General features: G+C 41.0%; 1 protein-coding gene across 10 annotated transcripts in view; it reads left to right on the top strand.

Moving 5' to 3' along the window:
- The first annotated feature begins 6,830 nt into the window (after positions 1 to 6,830).
- UBR5 (ubiquitin protein ligase E3 component n-recognin 5) overlaps positions 6,831 to 24,414 on the top strand; it is an 84,664-nt gene continuing 67,080 nt past the window's right edge. For 7 of the 10 annotated variants that reach the window (XM_088155169.1, XM_088155134.1, XM_088155142.1 and 4 more), the window contains exons 1-2: positions 8,140 to 8,219; positions 24,217 to 24,261. In XM_088155169.1, the coding sequence (XP_088011295.1) occupies positions 8,155 to 8,219; positions 24,217 to 24,261 (110 nt within the window). In that variant the 5' untranslated portion in view covers positions 8,140 to 8,154. Of the gene's footprint in view, positions 6,926 to 8,139; positions 8,220 to 24,216; positions 24,262 to 24,414 lie in introns of those variants that run through there. The other 3 variants (XM_014879320.2, XM_014879319.2, XM_014879313.2) reach the window with 1 other exon arrangement.

Genomic DNA, 24,414 nt, shown 5'->3' with positions numbered 1-24,414 from the left:
ACCACTATTTTTTGGGACTCTCAAATGTTAGAGATGCCTCTCTCCACATGAATTTAACATGTACTTTCTTGAGATTTAATCACTTCTGTGACTAGCTGCAAGACCCACTGCAACTGTGTTCTCATCTAGGGAAGACACTATAGCGACATGGAAGAACAGCAAAAAAAACCCCATCATGTTCTATGTGAATGTCCTTAGTGATTGAAAGGGGGAAAACAAAGAAGAAAAAACCTAATAAGATTTTTAGCAGAAGGTGCAATCTTCCCTGGAAGCAAAACCCATCGTTTAAAGGGAATGGGCTTTGTTTGACACTTTGCCTGCACCTCCTGACAACTGCTGAAATATGGAAGAGATATTTCAGAAAGGATGGTGGACTTGTAGCCTCTGTGTACATTCATTTTGCACAGGCCAAATTTCTCCTGAACAGCCACTGTTTATAAACCACTTCTCAAATGACACAGCCTCTGGTTTGCTTAAAGTGCCAGCTGTAAATGGAGGCTGCTTTGGAGCTATTTCACAAGCAGATCAGTTTTCTCTCTGTGTGCCTGTGCTATTCAAATCAGCAGTTTGGGCTTGATACTCATCTTCCTCTCACCATCTTCTGTCTGACGTTGTGGAGCAGCCTGAGAGCACACAACCTGGCCTCCTTTGGGGTAAAACCCAATGGGAAACTCCATTCCCAAAGTGCCTTGTTATTTCTGGGAAAGCTGTGGATGTTAAGCCCACGAGGAACAGCTAGAGCTGGCCAACAAAACCACCCTCAAAAGGGAGATGGCTGAGTACTTGGTACCTGCTTTGTGCTGTACTGAACTTCTCTGGAAATGTTTAAATTTTAATATTTCTTTCAAGGGGAATTAAAACCCAAGAACTATCTACTATTTCTTCCTGTATTATAAATAGCCATCCATGACAAATGGCTATTTAATGACAGAGGAACAGCAGCTAAAAAGTAGGCTGAAAGGTAAATCCTGGCCCCACTGGAGTCCATAGAATAATTCACTTGCTTTTGACCTGGAAGGTCTCCACTCCTTTCCTTGCCAGAAACAAATTAACTCTGCAATAATTTCAGAATTATTGCTGTGAATGCATTTCACCCACACATTTTATAATGGTGACTTTTTTTTTCAAAACTGCCATTTTTGAAAGTAAACAAATCAAATGAAACTAATAGGAAAATAAAAAAATCCTTTTCTTATCCTAGTTAATCACCTGGACTCCCTTTACAGACTGCAGACAGATAAGAAGGTGGCAATTCCATAGAAAACCCAGACAACCCCCTACGAATATATGCCCACCTTAAAGTTGCCAAAGTTCAAACAAATTCTATCTTTCCTTACCAGGAACTTAAAAGAAAGCTGCTCTGATACAAATGAACACAACTCAGTTTTACAGCTGCCTGCACAGGAACACCTGCCCAGGTGACACAAAGTCTCAGATACACCCACCATGTGCACTGTGCTCACCAGCTCTGCCCATGCCACCTTACAGGGACAGTCACAAAGGGGCTGCCCACAGCCTCTCTTCCCTCAGCTCCTGTTAAGTGAGTGTGTACAGTGCCCAGGATGCCTGGTGAGCTCCTCTTGTCATGCTCAGCTGCATTTGTCAGCAGACAGGCCTGTTCTACACATAAAAAAGTGATCATATAAACTTTGTGGTGGGGCCTGGACAAGAAGAGACATCCTGGAAGCCCAGCCAGAAGGAATGGATGTTCAGAAGTGTCTCTGTGGGAGCTGGAAGAAAAAGCTGCAAGTAAGGGGCTACAATCATGGTGAGAAGTAATGTCAAGTGAGTATCAAAATCTCAATGTACCAGGTACTAGTGGATCTACAAACTCCACCAAACACTTGGCAGAGACCTCACTTTGATCCCAGACATGTTATGCCAACACCTCTTAACAGGGAAAGCAAAGCACACTGTATAGTAAAGAAAGGAGAAACAGATCATAGGTTCCTTGAATTAGCTGTGTTGGAAGGGACATTGAAGATCATCTAGTTTCAACTTCCCTGCCGTGGGCAGAGATACCTTCCACTACACCAGGTTGCTCAAAGCTCCTTCCAGCCTGGCCTTGAACACTTCCAGGGATGGGGCATCCACAGCTTCTCTGGGCAGCCTGCTCCAGTGCATCACCACCTTCACACTGAATAATTTCTACCTTATCTCTCATCTAAATCTGCCCTCTTCTAGTGTAAAGCCCAGGAGTCCTCCACTGCAGAGCTGAAGAGAGGAAATGCAGAGTAGATCAGACAAGGGAGAAGAAGGGAGATTAGGCACCTCCAGAATTGCCTGATTTTAAACAGATGTATTTCAGTCCAGCCTGTGCATCAAAGCTCACCATATTTACTTCTGAATATCTGAGTCTTAGCCACATTTTGACACAAATTTCTGGTCTCAGAGGTAGGTCTCTGTTAGATTAATTGACTCAAGCATTGGAGAGGCAGCAGGAGAGTCACCTAATACTCCAGCTAGGGGAAAGATAAAGATCAAAGCAGAGCTCAACATTTTTTTTTTAGTCGCTGAAGAATCCCAGGGCAGAGAGAAATGGTGTGTGCACTATTAGACATTGAAAAATCCACTGTAAGAAAGCTTCCATGGAAAATGAGTTTTCATCAGCTCTGAACCTTACTAAGCTACCTTACTTCAGTCAGTGACACAAGGTGATGGAAACCTTGCCATGTACTTTGCTGCTCCAAAGTTATAGGAACTTCCTTTCAGCCTTGGGAACAATCTAGAAACTGCAGTTTTCTGCACAGCATTCTTGCCTGACATTTCCAGGAATGCTGGCCTCATTTCTTCCAGAGCAAAATACAATCTCACAGTGCCAGCCCGATGTCATCTCTGTTGACATCTGGAGTTAACAGCCTGGAAAGTGCATTCTGGAGCTCTCCTTCACCACTTGAAACCTTTACTTTTGCACTTCCCATCAGCCGCAGCCATCAGCCTGTGGCACGCTTGCTGGCATCTGCTGCCACTGTTTACAGAGCAAAGTCCCTCGCAGTTCTCTTACCCCAATCCTCCCATCTTTAGCAAGTCCCCTCCCATCAGAACTAACAGACTTCTGTGTAATCCACCAGGCCTGCAGCTGCTAAGTAGCAAGCAGGTGGGAATAAATCTGTCCCAGTGCATATTATTCTGAAGCTTTTTCTCATGTGGAAGTTCCTGATCCACTGGAACCGAACATTTGTGGAGCAGGAGGCTGGATAAATGACCTCCAGAGGTCCTTGCCAAACTATGTGTTTCTATCAGTCTGAAAACTTCAGGAAATGCTGACTCCCAGCAAAACTGAATTTCGGACATGACAGCAGTGATCTCACAGGAGTTATTTTGTATGGTATTTCCAAGTTGACAAAACTCTTGCACAGAAAATATACCAGCAAGAAGCTTGTTTTGCTGGTTGGGTGTTGGTGTATTTATAGCTTATAGTACCTTCATAAGGAAGCTGCTGCTTTACCTGTAGACCTGAAAACAGCACTATCTGCACATGGAGGAGCTGTGAAACATAGGCAGCCAAATTTCTCAGGCCAAGACATACAATGTTGTCTTAAAGGCATATTTTATAAAGAAAAAAAAATCTGGTTTGGTTCTTAAGGGCTTTTTCATGACTTGGCAAATATAAATTTTATATACCATTTCAGTATTGGATGCTCACATCCAATAGCCTGAGGAAAATGAGAGAACTTCAGAAAAATCTTCTATTTTGAAGTTCTTAAAAAACACAAGTTGTAAGAATGAATAGCTCTGCAATCAGAAAGCAATTCTATTTGAAGTCAAATTCAGATAATCAAAGGGCCATCAAGCTGTAACCCCTGTAATTATCTTCCAAGAACAAGTGGCCAAGGCAGGAATTCAATGCTGCTGCTTCCCGGTAATGCAAAACTCAACCAGTAAGATACAGCCTCACATCTTTGAGCTGGAATTTCCTCCATATTCCAAACTCATGTCAGAATAACATCATGAGTAAACTGAGCACTTGGCTCTGTCCTCTCACCTATGCTTAGTCGCAATTTTAGACAGCAGTGTAAACTCTTCGTGTGAGCAAGAACTGATATTAGAACTACTCAAGTTTATTCTGGCTCTGAATACAAGTACCAGTGGAATCAATTTTTAAATTTTTTTTGCTCATACTGTTTGCATTAGCAAAGCCACGAGCAATGGCTAAAACTGGGGTTTAGACACAATGTAAATAAAGCTACAGAACAGGAGTGCTTGGAAATGGCCAGCAGCAGACTGCTGAGGCCTAACAGATGTGCACCCCCTTAGGGCTTTCCCAGCTCCTTTCCTGTATCTAGCTTTTAAAGGCTGTGTTAATGGTGGAAGGCAGAGACTAATGGAAATCTCTTCCTTATGCCCACCCCCTTGGAGAATTCCAAAGAACAAGTCATAGCATTAGGAAATGCAAATGCTTTGGAGAACTACATCTTAAACAGAAAAGCAAACATATCTGGAACTTCCCAAAACCTCCCAAAAATTCTTGAGAGCATTCAGAAGGGTTCTGTGGGAATTCACGTGACCCATCTTCCTACTGTTCAATGGAAAAGAGGAATGACTGCCAAATGGAAATATTCATTTTTTTTCTGTCTGGCAAAAAAAAAATCAAATTGAGAAGCAAGGCTTTTCAGGTGGTTATCAAAACATGCAAGTGATTCTGATAGAGTAACTGAGACAAGCACAGCTCACGAGAATCTCTCACTGTGATAAACATCACAAATACTTTCAGGAAAAGCACAAAGACTGACGTTGGAAAAAAAAAGGCAGGAAAAACCTAACAAACTTAGGTACAATCAAACATAGAACTAAATAATAAATAAACTCTAAGCTCTGTCTTAATAGAAAAAAAAAAAGTAAAAAGGTAAACAAGGTAAACTTTTAATTAGTTTTTAAAAGCACAGCTACTGCACTCTTTCACTACCAAACAGAATGAGTCCTATTCCATGCCTTGTAGATTTCCAGAAACCTGTTACTTTTTTCTCCCAGGATAAGCTAGATTACTTATTTGTATTCTTGAAGGTGTTTGAGTATCACTGCCACTTGAGAACAGAACATATGGGGAAACTTCATCTGAGAATAAGAAATCTGGAATGCATCAATTGAATATTTCTTCTATGACATTTCCTCACATTAATGATAATTGGGAAAAAAAACCAGTTCACAAACTCCCCAAATCTCTGGGCACCCAGCAGATGCATCAGCCGATTCTTGGATTAGCTCCTTTCAGCTGTACCAGAGAAAGAGCCTAGGAAGAAAGGGGAGCCGAAGATGGGAAGTTACAAAGTTCCGTAAGATCTGAAAGTGGGGAAACAAACCGAGACTTTCAGCCTTAATGATTGCACAGACTCAGAAATCAATTTTAACTCACTGAATTAGGTTCTAGAGATTTTTTTGGTAATCACACAATCATGTGATTACCATCATTCCTCACATGCTAAAAAATTTTGAGTCAGTTTTCCAAACTTCTGATTCCCTGAAAACAGGCAAGAGCAGGCTACAAAAAAATCAAAGCTTGGGACAATCTCTGCTAAGGTGTTTAGTTTCTATAGGAACAAATGGCTGTTTAACTGACTTTGCTACTCAACCTTCGGTACATTGAGATGTTAATTTGTTAAAAACAGCTCCATTGGCAAGGTACAATCTCTTGCAAGTTCAATTAAACCCTGTCCAGAGGGAAGGCATGCAAGGCCAGCGGCACCGGGAGCTTCACAGCGTGGCAGCTTTTTATTCTGATATACCACCAACCTAGTGGTTAATCTACAGAAGACTGAAAAGGGAACGCACCAAGAGATATAAATACCTTAAAAGAATTTGTCAAGAGGATGGTGCCCAGCGATAGGACAAGGACTAAAGGCCATCAATCGAGATACAATTCCACCTGAACGTAAGGTAGAACTGCTTTATGCAGTTATGCAAAGCACTGAACAGGCTGCCCAGGGATGTCGTTCCCTCTCTGGACACGTTCCTGTGTCACCTGCTCCAGATGACCCTGCCTTGGACTGGATGATGTCCAGATATGCCTTCCAACCCTAGTAATTCTGGGGACCTCCCTAAAAAATGATGAAAAATTCCGGCTGCTGCAGGGAGGACTGACTAGAAAAGCAGCAAGAAACTTAACTGGAAAAGACAGAGACAGCACCAGCCGCGGAGAGCTGGGGCCGACGGGCGCTGGGCTTGAAACACCTGCGGGCATCGGGGGAAATCCCCGCCCCTCCCAAAGGGCACCCCTGGGAACCACACGGCACACTGAGGCCTCACACGCCCCCACCCCCGCTTCCTCCCCGGAGCCGCTCCGGCCAAGAGGAAGCGGCTCCGCTCCCGCCCTCCGCCGCAGGGGAAGCCGCGCGCGCCGCCCGCCGAGGAGCCGCTCTGGGGCCGGGGTAGGAAAAGAGAGCGGAGGAGGCACGTGGTGCTTTACGTCCCTCTCGCGCAATGACGTCATCGCGCCCCGCCGCGAGGGCGACGCGCCGGGCCAATCGGTGGCGCGCTTAGTGGCAGGGGAGGGAGCCGCGCGCGCCAGTCAGCACGAGGCTTGCACGCGCGCCGCCGCGCGCGCCGGTCAAGCCCCGCCCCTTCCCCGTCGCCGCGCACGGAGGGCGGGGGAGGGGGGAGGGAGAAGGGCCCGCTGGAAGCCAAGATGGCGGCGCGTGCGTGAGCGCGGCGCGGGCCCAGCTCCGAGCGGCGCCGTTGCGGCCGTTCCGCCCCGCCCCGTGCCCGCAGCGCCGCGGCCGCCGAGAGCCCGAGACTCCGCCGGGCGGCCCCGAACCACCCCGGGGGAGGGACGGAGGCCGAGAGCCCCCTCCCCCGCCGCCCCCATTGTGTGCCCGGCCCCCGCCCGCCCGCCTCCCGCCGCCGCCGGGGGAGCACCGGCGCGGAACATGACCTCGATCCACTTCGTGGTGCACCCGCTGCCGGGCACCGAGGACCAGCTCAACGACCGGTGAGGGGGGGCGGAGGGGAGGGGCCCCCCGGGGGCGAGGGGAGGGGCCCCGGGGCAGCGGGGCCGGCCCGACCCCCCCCGCCGGGCCGCGGTTCCGCCGGGTCCCGTCTCGTCCCGCTCCGAGCGGCCTCTCCCGGCCGCCGCCGCCGCCAACTTCGCCCCGCGCGGCGTTGGGGGGCCGCGACCTTCGCCGCGGGCCCGGCGCGGGCTCCGGCCGGCTAGGGAAGTCCCGGCGTCCGGCCGAGGAAGGGGGTTCCCGGGGATCCTTGGCCGAGGAAGTGGGTTCCCGGGGATCCCTGGCGGAGGAGCGAGAACGTGTCCGTATTAATCAGGGATGGAACGAGGCAGACAATGCGGATGGGGGATCGCGGTGTGTGAGAGAGAATGACGGGAGCGGGGATAAAGGCGGCAGCGCTGTCACACGCAGCGCCGGTGTGCGCTGCCTTCCTCTGCTCACGCACCGGGTGTTAGATACAAAAGGAGGCCTGATCTCCAAATCAGTGATGGTGTGCGGCTTGGCTGAGATGGGGATGACAGCTGCCAGCCTGGAAACCACGCAGCTAACTTTATGTAGGATTGGGGGAGAGAAATTGCAGGCTGGGGAGAAACTGGAGTGCTTGGAGAGAAAATGAATCTGTGAACCAAATTTTCTTCACTGCTTGACGTATATTTGACAGCGCTGTGTGGCTGTCAAATATTTCTTCTGTAGCAATTGCTAATGGTGTGTGTAATAGCTTGCAAATTTTACTTTTGTTCTTTTATATAGGAATTCTTGAAAGCAAGTAACTTCATCTTTAATTTCTCACAAATTTATGTGTGAATAAGTAGTGATCTTTAATCATGACTGGATAGAAACCTAAAGTGTTTTTACACTAAAGATAAATGTTATTTAATGATTCTAAACAATATTTAAATACTTTTAAGTCTTAAAAAGCATAAACTGTTGTTTTTACTCTCCTGGTTTTGATACTACCAGTAGGTCAGGGTCCAGCTCACTTCAGGGTTATTTGTATTTAGGTCACTTTTCCTAGACCTAGTCTTTGCTGAGATGCCTCTTGAAACAGGTGAGGTGTGAGAGTTTATGATGCAGAAAATAAGTAGTTTTGAAGACAGAATTTCTGCCTAGCTACGTAATCTATATACTTACACAAGGAAAAGAAAAGATAAAACAGATCCAAAACCTGAAGTGTGTTAGTATGGAGTGTATTTTTTTCCCTTAGCCTGATAATATGTTTTACAGAATCCTACTCCCTAGGAGGCCTAGCCATTCCTACAGGATTGATTTGCTTTTTTTGTAAGTACTACATTTAAATTTGGCATAGACCATCCTCCTTTAGAGTGACAAACTGAGAGATGATGCTGTTCTAGGATTTCTTCCACTTATTGCTTGCACTGTTTTGGCTTGGAGTAAGATTTAGGGCTTTGAACTTGAAAGGACCCCAGTGGATTTTCCTTTTTTTTTCTTTTTATGTTGATAGGCCCTTAGAAAACATTTAGCATGTAATTATCACACTTTGCTCCAAGTGAGAGAGCTCATCTGTTTTTTCTTTAATGTTACCTCTTCTGTTGACTTATTGATATAAAATATGAGTCCTTTTCAGTCTTCATAATGCTTTCTCGTTTTTTAAATTTTTTTTCTTCTTACCACAGTGGCAGCTCTTACTACTACTATTTGATACAAGAAGCTTCAAAATGTGTGGTAATTAATATATGGAGAAAGCTGCAGAAGTGCTGTTAAGTAGTGACTATTCTGAAAAATGTAGTGACTCCTTGATCTGAGCTGCAACTTAGAAATTTCGACTTCATAAATGTAATTTTACTAAAAGTGCAGTAGCTGTGTATCAGAACTTGTAATGCAGTGAATTCAGAATGATTCATAATTAGGGTTGAGGCACACACATATGTGCTGGAAATGCCAGTTCAATTTTATCAGTAGCATTGCTGCTTATTACTATTCTGTCAATGTAGATCAAGATCTAGATAGTTTAATAAATTCCCATACACACAGTCATAGAAGTTAGGATCTTGGAACATCTCATGTGTCTCCTCTTTCCTCTCTCACTTTATGGGCTTTTTTGAGTCTGTGCTGCAGCCAGTGGCCAGTCAGGGCTTTTTTCTGTCTGTATTCTGAATGATAGTTGTTTCTCAAATCAGATTTTGGGATCATAATTCTGCATTGTATGCTTTCAGTAATGGATTTCTGTTCTGCATCTAAGGAGTAAACACAAGGCATTTATCGATGCAATCCCTGTGTGTTCAGGATACAGAACACTGTTGAATTTTTGTAATCAAGTATTTGACGCATTATGCTTAATAACTAGTGTAGATGTGTGAAGGCAGTGAAGTGTTTTTGGAAACCATCCTTTTCCTGAAGTATTGCTCTGCTCCTAAGTAGTTTACAAAATGTGAGGAAGTAGTTTTTTCCAGTTTGGTTTGGTGCATTTTCTGCCATTCTGTTCTACAGTTCTTATTAGGTTTTGTGTGTAATTTGTTATCACACTTAATCATGCAGCAATTGTGAGAATGGTAAAACAACTTAAAAGAAGAGAAAGTAACTCTAGAACCACAAATAATCAGAGGACTCCTGAGTACATCTGCTCATCATCTGAAAATACTTCTTAGCTAATGTTTTTGAAAATGTAGGTTAATATTGTACCTTAATGGTAATTATTAGTCCTCTCTCAAATAAGCTGAAACAGTGTTGACTTCTTCACTCAGATAGCTGGAAGCTGGTGACACTGAAGAGAGTTCACAGAGGACAAGGTCATACTTAATTTTGTAGTTGTATTAGGATTCATCTTTTGAAATGGATACTAGGCTAAGCTTTTGTTTAGAATGAACTGAGGTAATTGAGGTTCTTCTGATAAGTTTATTAAGGAAGATAGGTAACTTGGAATTTTTTCCCCAATCAATTTGTTATCTGCAAACTGAGTATGAGGAGTTTAATGGGAGAAAAATTCACTATGGCCTGCAGTTTAAGAAACAACTCCATAGAGTATTTGGTATGTAAATAATTAATGGCTTTAATATTTGAAAAAGAGATGTCCAGCTTCTGTTGCAATGAGTATATTTTAGGTTAGGTATATTTTGTCGATTATCCACCTCTTTAAGGGTTGGAGACTTTGTGCAGGAAGTTTGACACAGTTTCATAGATAAGTTAATCTTAGTAAATTCTTAAGTATATTTCTTAATTTTATATTGGATTAGGAAGTGGGTGTAACCATGACAAATAGCCTTTTCTTGGCTGTTATGAAACCTCACAGGAGCAGTGTAACTTGCTGCTCTGGGAAGAAGGGGAGTCTTTCACCTTACATAAATGGTTTTCCGTACATGAACTAACCTTCAGGGACAGGATTCATCTCAAAGCTTTGACTTTGTTTTTACCTTGTACTAAGAAAATTCTTGTCAGCTGAACTGTGTAAGTCCTAGCATAGAGTAAGATGTAATTTTTTAAGTGGTCATTGGCACAATGCTAATGTGGTCTTTTCTTCTCCTGAAGATGAGATGAATTTGGTTAAATAGAGGGTATTCTGAATATGAGTGTTTAGAAGTGTCGTGCAGTAAGTTTTTTGGCAGTAACATCTTTGAAACCAGTAGCACACCTGAGAAAAGTTAATTTGAAGCTTCACTGACTCTACATACAGAGTCAGCTTTGGGGGAAGAAAAGGTGATCTTGTTCTTTACATGACTTTGTTTTCCCTTAATAATGCATTCAGTGCCTGTCTCTGTTATTTGGATGTTACTTTAGACTGTGCCTGAACTGAAAATTTAAGTTGTGTACTTTGCATTGCCTTCTTTGTTTGCACTCTCTGATAATCAATATATGTAGAAAAAATACCTAGCAAGAACATACCTTTTTAATCTGCACATCAATTTAACGTCCTGTGCAAGTGATCATTGGATATGTGGCTGCTACTCTGGCAAACGCCACTCCCCCTTGCATTTACTGATGAGCAAATCTGTTAAAAATCTCGAGCAGATGTTGCTGGAAGGAGCTGGCGTAGGGTGTGGTGTGGCTGTGCAGGGAGCCAGCAGGGATGTGGAGCTGGTGTCTTGGCCCCACACATCTGCAGCAGCCATGCACAGCGAGGGAGAGAGGGCTCCTGATAATGCAAGTGTTCATGTTAAAGTGATAATGCACGACCTGAACCCCCTCTGCTGTGTCCAAAGGCGTGCTGGGAGAGTACCTGTCCTCTTGTGCAGAGGAAGGAGCCCGAGCACGAACTTCTCTGCTGTTACTTGTGTGTGATCTGCATTGCTGCCCCAAGCTGGGCAAGAGAAGGGATTGACTGATGCGTTCTTAGAGAATCTGCAAGTTTTGTGCAGATAACACAGTACTTTTAGTTTAAGTGATTTATTTAGTAAAAGTGCAGGTAGCCCGCCTCAAGCAGGAATAGGTGGTTTCATTACTAGGAAGCCATAACTGATATATTTGAATTTCCTGAGTTACAGCTGCCTGATAAACTTTAGTAATGGGCAAAGTGTTGAACTTGGTTTTAGGTCTTGAAAGCATAGCCAAAGTTAGATTGACCCCTTTCAGAAGAGAAGGAGGTAATGGTATGACATTATTATTATTTTTATTATCATCAGGCTCCTAGCTGGAAACACTTTTTTGAAAACAAAAAGGTTTGGCTGCCTCAAAAGATTTGCATCACCACTATGGTAATACAGACTGTTATAGGATTATGCATGCAGCAATGCATTAAGATTTGATCTTAGTATTGTTTATTGTTACTTAAGAACGATAATTTGGGAAGTTGAGCATCAGAATTTACAGTGTTACTTCATATCTGGTTGAATGTGGAAGGTTACTTTTATATAGACTGGTACTGTAGGCGTTTTTGGACTTTGTTCTGCCAGGGTCCTCTTCTGATTGCAGTTGCTTGCTACACCCCAGATGCTGCTTTTTAGAGAGTACATATGTAATTGTCTGTGAATGTTCTTGCTGAAACTTTCCTGAGATGTTGTAAGTCAAAGTAATTGCTCTCTTCTGAAGGCGGAGGCTTGTTTTCCCGACCTCTTACATTGAACAAGATCTAAGTTTCTGATCCCATAGAAAACTGACTTAACTTGCTAAAGTGATATAAAGATAGCCCTAAAAGTGAAGTAAATATAATCTAGTGCATTAGGAAATTCAGCTGGTTTATCTCCTTGTTACGTGCACATCAGAATATTTTAAAAAGTGCTGCAGGAGAGAGAGTTGGTAGTGAAGAACGGGGAAGAGGAAGCAGGACTGAGTTCCTTCCATTTTGAAAGCAGCAAGTTTATTTTGGCTACTGTAATGTGAAACTGTACTGTGAATGTGATCTGGGCTGAGAGTAGTTGTGACCTGTCACAAGGAATTTAGTAAAACAGTAATTGGGCCACAAATGTTGCTTCCTTTTTCCTTCTCAAATCACATGTAAGGTTTGAGCATATTTGTTGGACCAATGATAAAGTAAGGCTAATGGACTAAGATATTAGTAGCTGCATTTTAAGATTGGCACTGCAAATCAAAGCTGTCAGAGAATAACACTTTTAATTCTAAGAACAGAAAGGTATCAATCAACAACACTTATGTGCTAAATATTTGTAAAAGTTAAAAACTATAAACAAAAATACACATTTGAGGTAATTTTTGGTATAGTATTTATTTTTTTATGAAATATTCTGATTGCCATATAGGATTTTTGTCAAATTTGTGATTCAGTCAAAAAATAGATGTGAAAGGTGTGACAATTTCTTTCTTAAACCATCTAAAGTAGCTAACTATTCAGTACACAAGTATATTTACATGAAAAATGATTTGACACCTGAGGAAAAACAACCAAGGATGTATGTAAGCTTACCAAAGTGCACTATGTTGTAGCTGCCTTTTCACAGTTTTGACACAGTTAATCATCAATCACAGTTATTCACTTAAATAGGTGGTATTATGTATTTGAAACTTATATGAAGAAAAAAAGGGGTTCAAGATACTTTATTTTAGTGATTACACTAGCAGCAATCTAATTTGCAGTTAAATATGCAGGCCACTTAGTGTAAAAGCTGCTGTTTTGTCTTTCTCTGCATCAACAGCCATTTATGTAGGAAAAAATCATACACAAAAAGAGTACTTGTGCTTTTCGGTTGTACAGACACTTTTTTAAACCTTGAATTAATTGAAGTCCACTAAGGATTTGGATCTTAGAAACAACTCCACATAGGAGACTGCAGTAGTTGGTATCTATATGTGCCCCAGAGAAAACGTGAAGACAAGGCCTGGTTGCAGTAGTTAGAGGATTTTAAATTGAGAGAGACAATTTGGAGAAAAAAGATGTTGAAATAAATACACAAAACTAATTTTCACAGTGCACACATATATTTTGTCCAAAACCTTAAGCCTGACAGTTTAAGTGAGGATGACACAGCATTAGTTACTCCACTACAGGAATAATTATCTGAACTTCAGATCATATTTCTTTTTCTGGCATAGAACTATTTTGACAAAAACCTCTGTGCTCTATTTCCGAAAGTCTTTCTGTGCTTAAAAAATGCAGTTCACCAGGACTGCTTTCCTTTCTCTTACCCTTCCCCTCTAGGGAAATTAGTATTTTGCTTCTATTTAAAGTTTCTTGTTTTATATGAGAGAACACATACTCACTGATACAAAGGTAAGAAGTGTGACAATTCTAAACAGTTGAAACATACTGTAAATTTAAGTAGAAAGGTTTAAGGTGGGAGCACTGGTCATCTGCATTTACATAAAACTGCCAGTTTGGTTCCAGGTGGGGAGTGATGTAACCATTTAATTTGCTGTCTTTGCTCACAAGTCTCACTGCTTCACCCAGCACTTGTCAGGGGAATTTCTCATACTAAATATGCTTTCCCGAGTCTTTCAGCAGATCCTAGCTGCTCTTCTTGAAAGTGCAGTGTGTTTTACAGCAGCAATCCATGTTGGTACAGTGAATATTTAACATCCTAACTTGATTATTTGTTGCAGTTCTAAAAATGATTTTTAGTGTAGTGTCTTACGATTTTTCTTACTGGCTAGTTGTTGTAATCCCAGCTGCTGTTGAGATGATTTCTCAAATTGCTTACATCCACAGTGGAGATGAAATGTGTATTTTCTGTAATGTTGTTTTGGACAGCTTTTCATCATTAAACTGGTTACTGCCTTTTATCAGAAAAGATGCCTGAAGATATTTTGGTCTCATCTTTCTGATTTATTTTTTACGTTATGGTGTTTTATTAAATGCCATAGAATAAAAAAACTTTGGAAACATTTCCCTGATTAGTAGTATTTTGGACATTAGCTGTGTTGGGATTTCTTGCTATCATTGTTGTTTTATTGCCAGCCATGAAGTCTGCCAGTTTAATTTGTGACAACAGTAGTGTAATGAGTAGATGAAAGTACCAAGGCTGCTGGAGACTTCAGTAATCTTATGAAATTTGTCTTCAGCCAAAAAAAAAGCCCAAAAAATAATCCACATTTGAGAGAGTGTGTTTTTTGTTTGTCAAATGAATCAGTTCAAAATATCTCAAATAGCTGAGGGTGATTATACCCATGCAACTGTAGTTTGCCTAGAAAGAAACTGCTCTGTATCCGGGTCTTGCTGGTGTTACTTTCTGCAACATGTTTGCCATAATGGATGCTAAATTTGCCTTTTTTTTTTTTCTAGGTGCTATAGAAGTAGTAGTTGATTACTTTAATCCAAACCTGTGATAAAACAGCATTTTTAAAATTTGCTTACCATCTTTCATTATGCTTCATTCTCTATTATCCATTATGCTTCCTCAGCCTCTCACCTTCTTCACCTTTGGGGTGGATTATTTCTTTGTATGTGTAGGGAGTTCTGATACAGTGTAATTGAATCTTGTTTGGGATCTCTGGATTTTACTGAAAATTGTAATTTCACTATGTAGGTGCCAGTGTGGAGTCTGACATTAACTTAATATAAAGAAATGTTTGTGCTACAGCGTTTTTCCTAAAACTTAACTAGAGAATAAGTATTTGCCTATGGGAATAAAGTTGAATGTGTGCTTTACTCTGTTGCTGTTTGAAGCCATTGGAGTTTGTCACTTCCTTCAGTAAGGATGGTATAATTTTAATTTCTTATTCATTTTGCAAAATTAATTTTCTTAAATGTGGCTCTCTATTTATTCTTTTATGTATGGTATGAAACTTTTGCTATTCTATCCAGCCTCAAAATTGTAAGAGCTGCATTTTTTTTCTCTCTCCAGTAAATATCAAGATGTGTTCTTTTGAAGAGAATGTATGACTTTTAATCCATTTCATATTTTTTAGTGTGAGTTGTTGTTGTCCAATCTTTAATGAAGATCTTTGCTAGGTTGTTGGAACTCTTTACTTTGGGTTTGACCACAATATATTATTAATAACAGTTTTTTCTTTTCTCATTTTCCATTTTTAAAATCACTGTATGCACAATTCACTGACTTTGACAAAATGTGTCTGTCTCTAGAGCAGTAATTTAAAGGTGCTTAATTAAGCCTTCAAATTATATGGATCATAACAACTTGTCATTGTGGGGCAGATTGGGTAGGCAGAAGGTAATCTGGCAAAGAGTGCCCTGCTCCTCAAGGGAAGGCTGGGGACTAGAAGGCTGTTTTGCTGGAATGGCCTAAGTTTTATTTTTTCTCTTGTGGTGCAGAATCTGTATCTGGCAAGATTGTTACCTGAAATAATATGGCCCTAGGCAAAATGTGATGCACGAGGTACTCAATGTGCTGCTTCATGAGTTCTTCTAGGGGAACCAAAACACTGGTTACACTGAGGGAAGCACCTGGAGTGTCATGGCTGGGGTGCAGACAGATGGAAAAAAAGATTTTTTTATTTCTGGCAGTGCAAAAAAGTATTGGGATGAGCTGTGCACCGCAGAAGCTGGGGTTTCTTTTGAGTTATTTTGCCTGCACTGTGCCTCGGACAAAGTGATTTGGCTGTGTGTTTTTCTGGCCTGGTGCTTCTCTCTACTCTTTATGCCAGGCCTCAGTCCATTCTTACCTAAATCAAAGATGCAGTGTCTGAGAGAAAGGTTTTGAAGATGTGTTTTTAGTGGAAGACAGAGCAGTGTGAGGAGAAGGTCTGGCATTTAAAAGGCTGTTTTTAGCAAGTTTGGAAAAGTGACATGCAGATAACACTGTGATGTCAGAGTTTTTGTTGAATACTTCAAGGCTTGGAATTGGAGGAATTGGCAAGTAAAGGACTGGACATGCTAAGTGATCTTTCCCTGTTGCTAAAACTAATTCAGAATGAGAATAAGGTTGTTAGACTTTAGAGCAAAGCCATTAGAATTCAGTTCTTGTTTGTGCTTTGTTTTAAATGAAATCACTTATACAAAACATACAGTTGCTTTTCTCTAGTCAAGACACAAAGTATTTAATAATGTGACCATTCTTACTTTTAAAAATATTTTTATAGCATTTGAATGCTCTAATCAAAGGCCGTTTTCCAACTTTACACAAAGCGGTCACAGTTCCCAAAAGCTTAGAGCAAAGGGAAATGGTTAAGAGATGATTTGGGTTCTCACAGTAGCCTCAGCTGGGCCCAGAACCTGGCTCTCTAGGCTTTGAGGTGGTATGCTGGTAAATTCACAGCCTCCCTGGTGGCTCATAATGAACTCCTGAAGGAGCATTAACAATCTTACCACAATAGGACACAAAAGGGTTCTAGGATTTTCAGTGACTGGATTTTTATTTTGATAGCATTTTTTAATGGAATCACTACAGCAATGTTTGGATTGTAAAAATAGGATTTTTTTCCTTTCTTTGCCTTAATGAGGCCTTTTAATTTTCACTCATTCTAGTTAAACAAGTATACAACTTCCTAGCTGTATTTTGATATCTAGCATTTGTTTGTTGTTCAGTGTAGAAACACTGCTCATGCTATTATTACGTGTCTATTTTTCAAGTATCCTTGAACTTAGAACCATGGAGTTCTAAATTCCCATTATTTGTGTTTTATTATCACAAGAGGATATACTTCCTAAAATGATGGATAGTTAAATAGCTTGCAACCTTAATTGTTTTAAGATTCAGAACTCACCTAACTGAGTTGGTTGATCCAGTTGTTTAGCTGTTGTGGCTTTCTGGCTAAAGAAAAGCCTTCTGCTATATGTTAAAAAAAAAGAGCTGCAAGGACTTGGTGCAGTTGAACAGAATGTGGGACCACAAAATGATGGTTTGCATTCTGCACCAAAGAACAGATTTATGTCTGGATTTGCAAACTATACTTTTGGAAATCTACTGCTATAGAAAGGCGTCAGAATGAGTCTGACTCATTCTCCTGTAGTATATTTTTCTTTTTTCCCCCCAGAAACAACACTAGGTATTTACGCAACTTGTGGCTGTAGATCATCTTCACTACCACATCCTCTAGATAATGTGCTAAATAACATGTAGGCATGCTGTAACTCCTCTGTGGCAGGATCATACCATTTGTGATTTCTTCCTCTTTGTATTCAGACTGTTAACTACAACTTTTTTTCAGAAAAGGTGCCATGCTGTTTCGTAGTTTATGGGTGTTTGCTTATTTAAATAGCAAGATTGACTTTGTATTCCTCTTGGGCTAGCCTCTACACTGTGATGTGGGGTTATGGTTTTGGGTTTTATTTTTATTCAGAGGGGGATGTTTTCAGTGTCACTTAAATCAGAAGAAAGGGAGTAAGTAGATTCTGAGCTAGGGGACCCAGTTGCCCAGTTTAAGAATTCATTACTAGTTAAAGGCATTTCACAAATTCTACAGGTGTCTGCCCCTGGTTTTGCTGTTCCTGCTAAAAAAACTGAGTACTTCCAGCTGGATGTTTAAGTACTCATGCTTTTGGTTTTTTTTTTACTGAATGTGTATCTCTTTCACACTTTCCTGACTCACTTTCTTCCTGTAACTTTTTTCCTGTGCCACTGGCCTTAGAGGGATTCTGTAGAGCAAAACACGTGCTCCTAGCTTTTCAATGGCAAATCCCCTCCTTTTGCTGCTGTGCCTTCAAGTCAAATGTGTGGAGATCACATCCTGAAAGCATTAAGTCCTCAATATCAATTGCAGAATGGCTGAGGTTGAAAGGACCTCTGGATATCATCTGGTTCCATTCCCAGGCTGAGCCATCTACAGCTGGTTGTCCAGGAGTGTGTTCAGATGTCTTTTCAATAACTCTCAGGGGTTCAGACTCTACAAGCTCCCTGAGCACCCTGTGTATTGGTCACCCTCACAGCAGAGAAGGTGTTTCCTGATGTTCAGAGAGAACCTCTTGTGTTTTGGTGTGTGTCTACTGCTTCTGGTCCTGTCAGTAGGTGCCACTGGAAAGAGCCTGACTCTGTCTCTTTTTTCAGGTGTTCATATATGTTGGTAAGATCCCCCCAGAGCTTTCTCTTCCCTAGGCTGAAGTCCCAGCTTTTCCTCTTGTGAGAGATGCTCTAGTCCCTTAATCATTTATGTGTCTCTTTGCTAGAACTCCATCTAGTGTGCTCATGTCTCTCTTGTGTTGGGGAGCCCAGATCTCCAGATGTGGCCTTATGAGTGCTGAATAAAGAGAAGGATTGTCTGCCTCAGCGTGCTGGCAGTACTTATTTGCAGCCAGAATGCTGTTTATCTTCTTTGCTGCAAGGCGTGTTGGCTCATGTTCAACCTGGTGGCCACCAGGACTTCCAAGTCCTTTTCTTCCACGCTGTTCTCCAGCTGGACAATCTCTGGCATGTGGTTGTTCTTGTGCATGTGGTTGTTCCTGCTGAGATGCAGGGATTTGTGCCTTGCCTCCCCTAGGTTGTCATGAGGTTGCTCTGCTCTGGGTGGCAGTGACATCCAGCATATCCACCAGTCCTTTCAGTTGGGTGTCATCAGCAAACTTCCTGAGGGTACCCACTGTCCTATTATCTGTATTGTTAATGAAGATGTTGAGCAGGATTGGACCCAATAGTGACCCGTGGGGCACACAGCTTGTCACTGGCCTGCAGCCTTGTGACACTAATAACCCTCTGGACCCAGATGTTCAGACAGTTTTTGGTTCACCTCACTGTCTGCTCATCCAGTCTGAACATCAACAGCTTCTGTGTGGATTTTGTGGAGCACAGCACTGTAAGCCTTGCTAGGCAATCTACACTGCTCTCCCCTTCTTCTATACAGTGATATGAAATCTGCCTTTTTTTTAAACTAGAACTAAAATACATGTCCTATTTTCGATATTTTTTCTTGTCATGCTTTAACCTTCTTGTGGGTCATCTTACACCCAACTTAAGTCATTATCTACATCACTGTTGTTTTATCATTAAATAGTAATGGTCTATTGTTAGAGAATTTTCATTCTGCAATCACTGTATTACCTGAAAACTTTTCAGTGATGGAAAGCTGTTTTCAGGACATTAATTTGTTTGATCTTAGGCATATTAGCATTCTTCTGCAGATTACACATTCAGCACAACGTGTTACCATTATTCTAGAGAGAACTATAGAACTATTAAGCGATCAGAACTACCTTTATCAACCAAACTGACAATCCTGCAAAATAGGAAATAAAGTTTGGGAGCTATGTTCTGTAAACCTGTGTTAGCTGATACCATGAAATACAAGAACAGCTGTATAAGTCAGACAAGAAGTCCATCTTATTTTCCCCCTATTTGTGGCAGAGACCAGTGCTAGATTAACAGAAGAACAGTGTTAGAATAGGGCAAACATACAGTGATGCTTTCCCAACTTCTAAGAATTTGCAGCTTGGGGATTTCCTGAGCAGTAGGTGTTAGGACTATTTGGTTATTATGTACTAAACTAATTTATAAATCTTGAAATGTGGAGAGGAGAGGATGCAGTGTGCGCCTAAGCCATGGTTCCCTTGATTGCTGACTGAATAGAGCAATGGGTTTCTTTGTCATCTAGTTCATTTCAGTGATCTGTATATATTATAGTCTAAACAGATTATCTCACTACCCTGCTGAGTAGTGTTGGTTACCTTGGAGCCTGGCATTTTGTACTTGTGCTTGGGAATTCATTTTTTTTTATTTCTTATGTGCATTACTTTATTTTTTACAGATAACCTTATTGCCTGCTTTTGTGTGGTACTTCAGCATTTGATTTTATGGATTCTCCCCCCATTTCTACCCAGAATGACTTAAAGCACACTCTATATCTTCATTTTTTCAGTAGGAGAAAGGTGTACCTGTGGAAGGCTGTCTCCTTGGAAGCTTCTCTCTAATATTTGAGATGGCAATTGGGGGCAGGATCCTTTTGTATGCTGTATTGTGGCACAGAAGACAGCTGGATGTGACTATACATCAATGACAGCATCTAGTGTCTAAGCTATCCTGGGATTAGGACATGAAGATAATGTATTTGCTTAAGCTTTTCACTGGTGTCCATTTTCTGCATTTCTGAGACTCTGTTTTCATGACACTGATAGACAGGCACAGGAGCTCATTTCCATGTGATTCAAGCAGGTGTGAGAGGTCTTTGATCTGGAGGCTCTGCAGCTCTGCTGGGCCAAAACCTGTCAACTGGCCACATAGATGCTTCCTTGGGTCTGGCTTGCTGTGCTCAGAACTCTTCAGCATCTCAGCTGAGGGACAGGGATGAAGGTTGTATTTACCTTTTGAGGGTTGATAGGTATGTAATACTGTTCTCCAGTGCTTAAATGGATTGTGTCATGTGGGTGTGTCCCCTTGGATATCTGCTTGTTATTTTGATTAGTGTTAGCCTTTCCCTGGAAAAGCATTGTAGTGGTACTCGTATACTTCTGTCTGCTCTGGTGTGGAAGTCTCATGTTTGTTGGCTTACAGACTTCATTCACATATTAAGTTGTCTTAAAGAGACCTGATCACTTTGAAAAATCTACCAGGCCTGAAGTAGCTTTATTTCTTATTTCCCTACTTGAAGTTGTTCGTCATACCAAGCTGGTTTTGGGGGTTTTAGGAATTTGGAATTTTTAGTTTGTTTGGGGTTTTTTGTGTGTGCCTGTGTGGTTTTTTGTTTGCCTGGTTTATGTTTTGCTTTTTTTTTTTTTTTAAATTACCTTTTCTTCCTCTGCCATTCTTACCTTCAGTATTTTGAAACAGAGTTTCTCTGTAGCTCTTTTGCAAAAAATAATGCTTTTATAAAGCAAGATGTGGTGGAAGGATGGGTCCTTAGATAAACTTGTCTGGAAATAGAAATCTTTGAGAAAAGTAATGTCTTGTGATGAATAAAAGTGCCATGTTGGAAATCTGAGCTGTGGTAGTCCTGACATAGAGCCTTTTTGGTTGCTTAGTGTGAGCATAGACCCCTTCTATTCTGATCAGTTCCTAGAGACTAGAAATTGGAGCTGCAAAACTTGAAATTAAAGAAATCCCTACTTGGCTTGGACAGACTGACTTTGTTTTTCTCACAACTGTTTTTGGATTAATTTCAGTAATAATATTTAAAGAATGTGTGTCTTGATACAGGAGCTATCATCACTAAACTTTTTGTCTAAATATGTTGCCAAGCTGTAGTGCATTTCTTCAAAAATCTTTGTGATGAAAATACTTGCTGCTTATAACTTTGTCCTTTGAAATAGTTGAACTACTTTTTATGAGAACTTTTCAAAGCGTAGTCTGTCAAGGAATTTATATTGGAGATTTCATTTACCACAGAAAGGTCTTAGTGAAAATGTTAACCTTGATTTGAGAATTGACTAAATCGTCTCTGCTCTTCCTCCAGAGCACCATCAGTTGAAATTATTCCAGTGTATTATTAAAATTAACCTGATCTTAAATAAGCTTTTCCCTTTAGAGGGTCAGTGGTACAATACCTTGCAACTGTGCATGTAGAAAGGCTTAGATTGCTGCAGGAAATTATTTCAAGTTTTTATTTGCACAGAAAGACTCTCCATACACACATCTTTCTGCTTTGTTCCTGTTTTCCTGCTGGTTAGGTTTTGTGATTGGTGTTCGTATGAATGCTGGTGCCAGCACAAGAAAGGGGAGGAATGAGGGTGGAACCAGCAGCTCACAGGGAACAACTCCAGTGGTGTTCTGCATCCAATTCAAGTCCTTGTGGACTTATAGGAGCTTATGAGCAGTACTTGTTAATTTTGCTGTTACAGCAGTTGCATGTGAGATGGTTGAGGCATGAGATAGTTTTTAATTTTTTTTCTTTCTATAGAAGAGTTTAGTACTTTCAGCATTGTTGCTTATAGCTTTCTCTGTTCCCTCCTGTTAAAGACTGACAGCAGCCTCTCTTCAGCAATGTTAGATCTCTTTTGGGCTGTGCATGTTGCAGATAGACCTACTCTCTTGAGATTCATTGCCTGTTTGGGTCTTTGCTTTCTGAGCATATTTCTTTCCCATTACTTTGTTTTTTTTAAAAATAGGTATAAAAGGAATATGATGATTTTTTTCAAATTTAAATACGTCTATTTCTTTGCTAGTGGTCCGTTCTTGTGATCAAGGCTCACATAAAGAGGCTTTAAATGTTGCTCGTAGACTAGTCTAGTAACCATCTTCTATAAAGTGCTACTTTGTTGCCATCAGCTTTTCTTAAAGGCAGTGCAATGAGCTTAAAGATAGGTTTTCCTATTCTGTAATTATTACTCACGCTTGCCAGGAGAGAAATGTTAATGGGAAACTGCTCAAGATTCCTGTGGGAAACTGTTAGGTGGTAAACTCAAGACATGGAACTTCAGGGATGTTTAGCCTGTCAGATATTGTGCAGCAATCCCTGCTTGCTGTATAAAAGCATATGTACAGTGTGGAGTGTGTGATGTCCAGCTTGGAGTTCATTCCACAGTGTCCCACAGTAGTTCACTCTTGTGGGGTACCTTTTTCACAGATTGCATGGGAAGTTTGGGATTTCTTCTGCTTTTGTGGGTTGTCTTCACAGAAACCTTATCTGTAAACCTATGTACTCTTGGCCCGTGTGAAGTAGTTGTGGCTGGAAACTGGGCGTGTGAAATCGCCTACTTACAAACCAGCAGCTTGGCTTGGTTAGCAAAAGGCAATTCTAAACACATTCAATTCCTTTCTTCTGTCTTCTTTTCACTTTTCCTTTCTTCTTGGGCTTGGAAGTTACTTCTATCAGTATAGAATACCTTGTTTCTCAAACAGACTTAGAGATTTCTTTTCCTTATTTTTTTCCCCTCAGGAAAATACTTTAGAGTTAAACCCTGTTGATAATGTGAAGATTTCACTGTTTGGACCGCTAGTCTGTTTTCTTTCTCATGCTCAGGGTTTGCAAGAAGCTGAAGTCTGTTGTCCTTAGTCTGTGTGTAGAAGCTGAAATGAAGCAAGTGAAAAATGAAGGATTTAAAGACATAGATTCAAACAGAGGAAAACAGTGCTGGTGTGCCTGTCTGTTAGGTTTAGAAAGATGTTGCTGATTTATGCTAGGATGAACATGGTACGAAAGATGAGATTTTTTAATCTTAATTAAGGAGACTTTGAACAATTTTTACATAATTTGTCTTGGTTTTATATCTTGATATAAAGCAAATACTCTGACTATAATTGGAAACTCTTTAGAGGCTTTTTTGGATTGCTTGTGTCCTTTGGGAAAGCAGGAACTCAGGCTTTAATTGACATACCTACCTCATAGTACTCAAGTGTCTTTGCTGCTCATGGAGGATCTTTTCTTAGTGGATTAGAAATTACCTTAGAAATTTCTCTGTTGCTTTCCACTTTTGGACACAGTATCCTGTAAGGAGCCGTGGTACCTGGGTTGACCCTTTCTTCTGCTCTGATATTTTGAACTTTTGGTAACATTGTTTACCTTTAGTAAAGGTAATGTTTTACATTACCCTATAAATAGTCACATTTCTCTGGATTGTTTCTTCTGTTAGGCAGAATTTGTTTTTGTCCCTTTTGCTGTTGGCTTTTGTTCATGTTTCCTTGTGTTTTCTGTTTTGGGGTATTTGCTGTCATGTTTTTGGCTCTTACATGCCACATACTTGGATTTCCTAGAAGATTAATCCTTTCTCCTCTGGGATACTGTAAGGAAACACAAGGAAACACAAGTATATCTTCAGTTCGTGGTCATTGCTTTATATGTTTATTTTGTGCATGAAGTTGTAAATGGTTGTATCAAGGCAAGAGTAGTGTTTTTTGATAGTGGCTTGTAAATCACATAGAAGTGCAAGCAACTTGGTTGGTTCTGTGGCAAGGGTAAAACTCCAAAGCAAAAAACCTCCAAAACAAAAACCTGATTTGAAGCTGAACACTATTCAGTTCTTAAACAGACTCCCAGCACCAAGTAGTATTTGTATTAAACTTCAGTAAATGTGGTGGTAAGTTGTTCCCATAACATCATAAATATGCTGTGGGAGTGGATGTTGGGGACTGTGGAGTATGTCATCAAGTAACACCTTAATTTCTTTCTGTTTCAGATTAAGGGAAGTTTCAGAGAAGCTGAACAAATATAATTTAAATAGGTAAGGCATATCACATGCTGCTGTAAATAATTTAGGAAAATACAATTTCTCTAACAGCAACAAGAAGCAGATGTTTGTACTGTAGATGATGGAGCCTTAGAAATCCTCAGTGCTACTGGTACTGAAGTCCAGAAATGCTTCAGATAACACAGT

This window comes from Sturnus vulgaris, chromosome 1 (genome assembly GCF_052056855.1).
Source record: "Sturnus vulgaris isolate bStuVul1 chromosome 1, bStuVul1.hap1, whole genome shotgun sequence".
Lineage (NCBI taxonomy): Eukaryota > Metazoa > Chordata > Aves > Passeriformes > Sturnidae > Sturnus > Sturnus vulgaris.
Note: the sequence above shows the minus strand (reverse complement) of the source record. Positions and strands in the feature narration are given on the sequence as shown.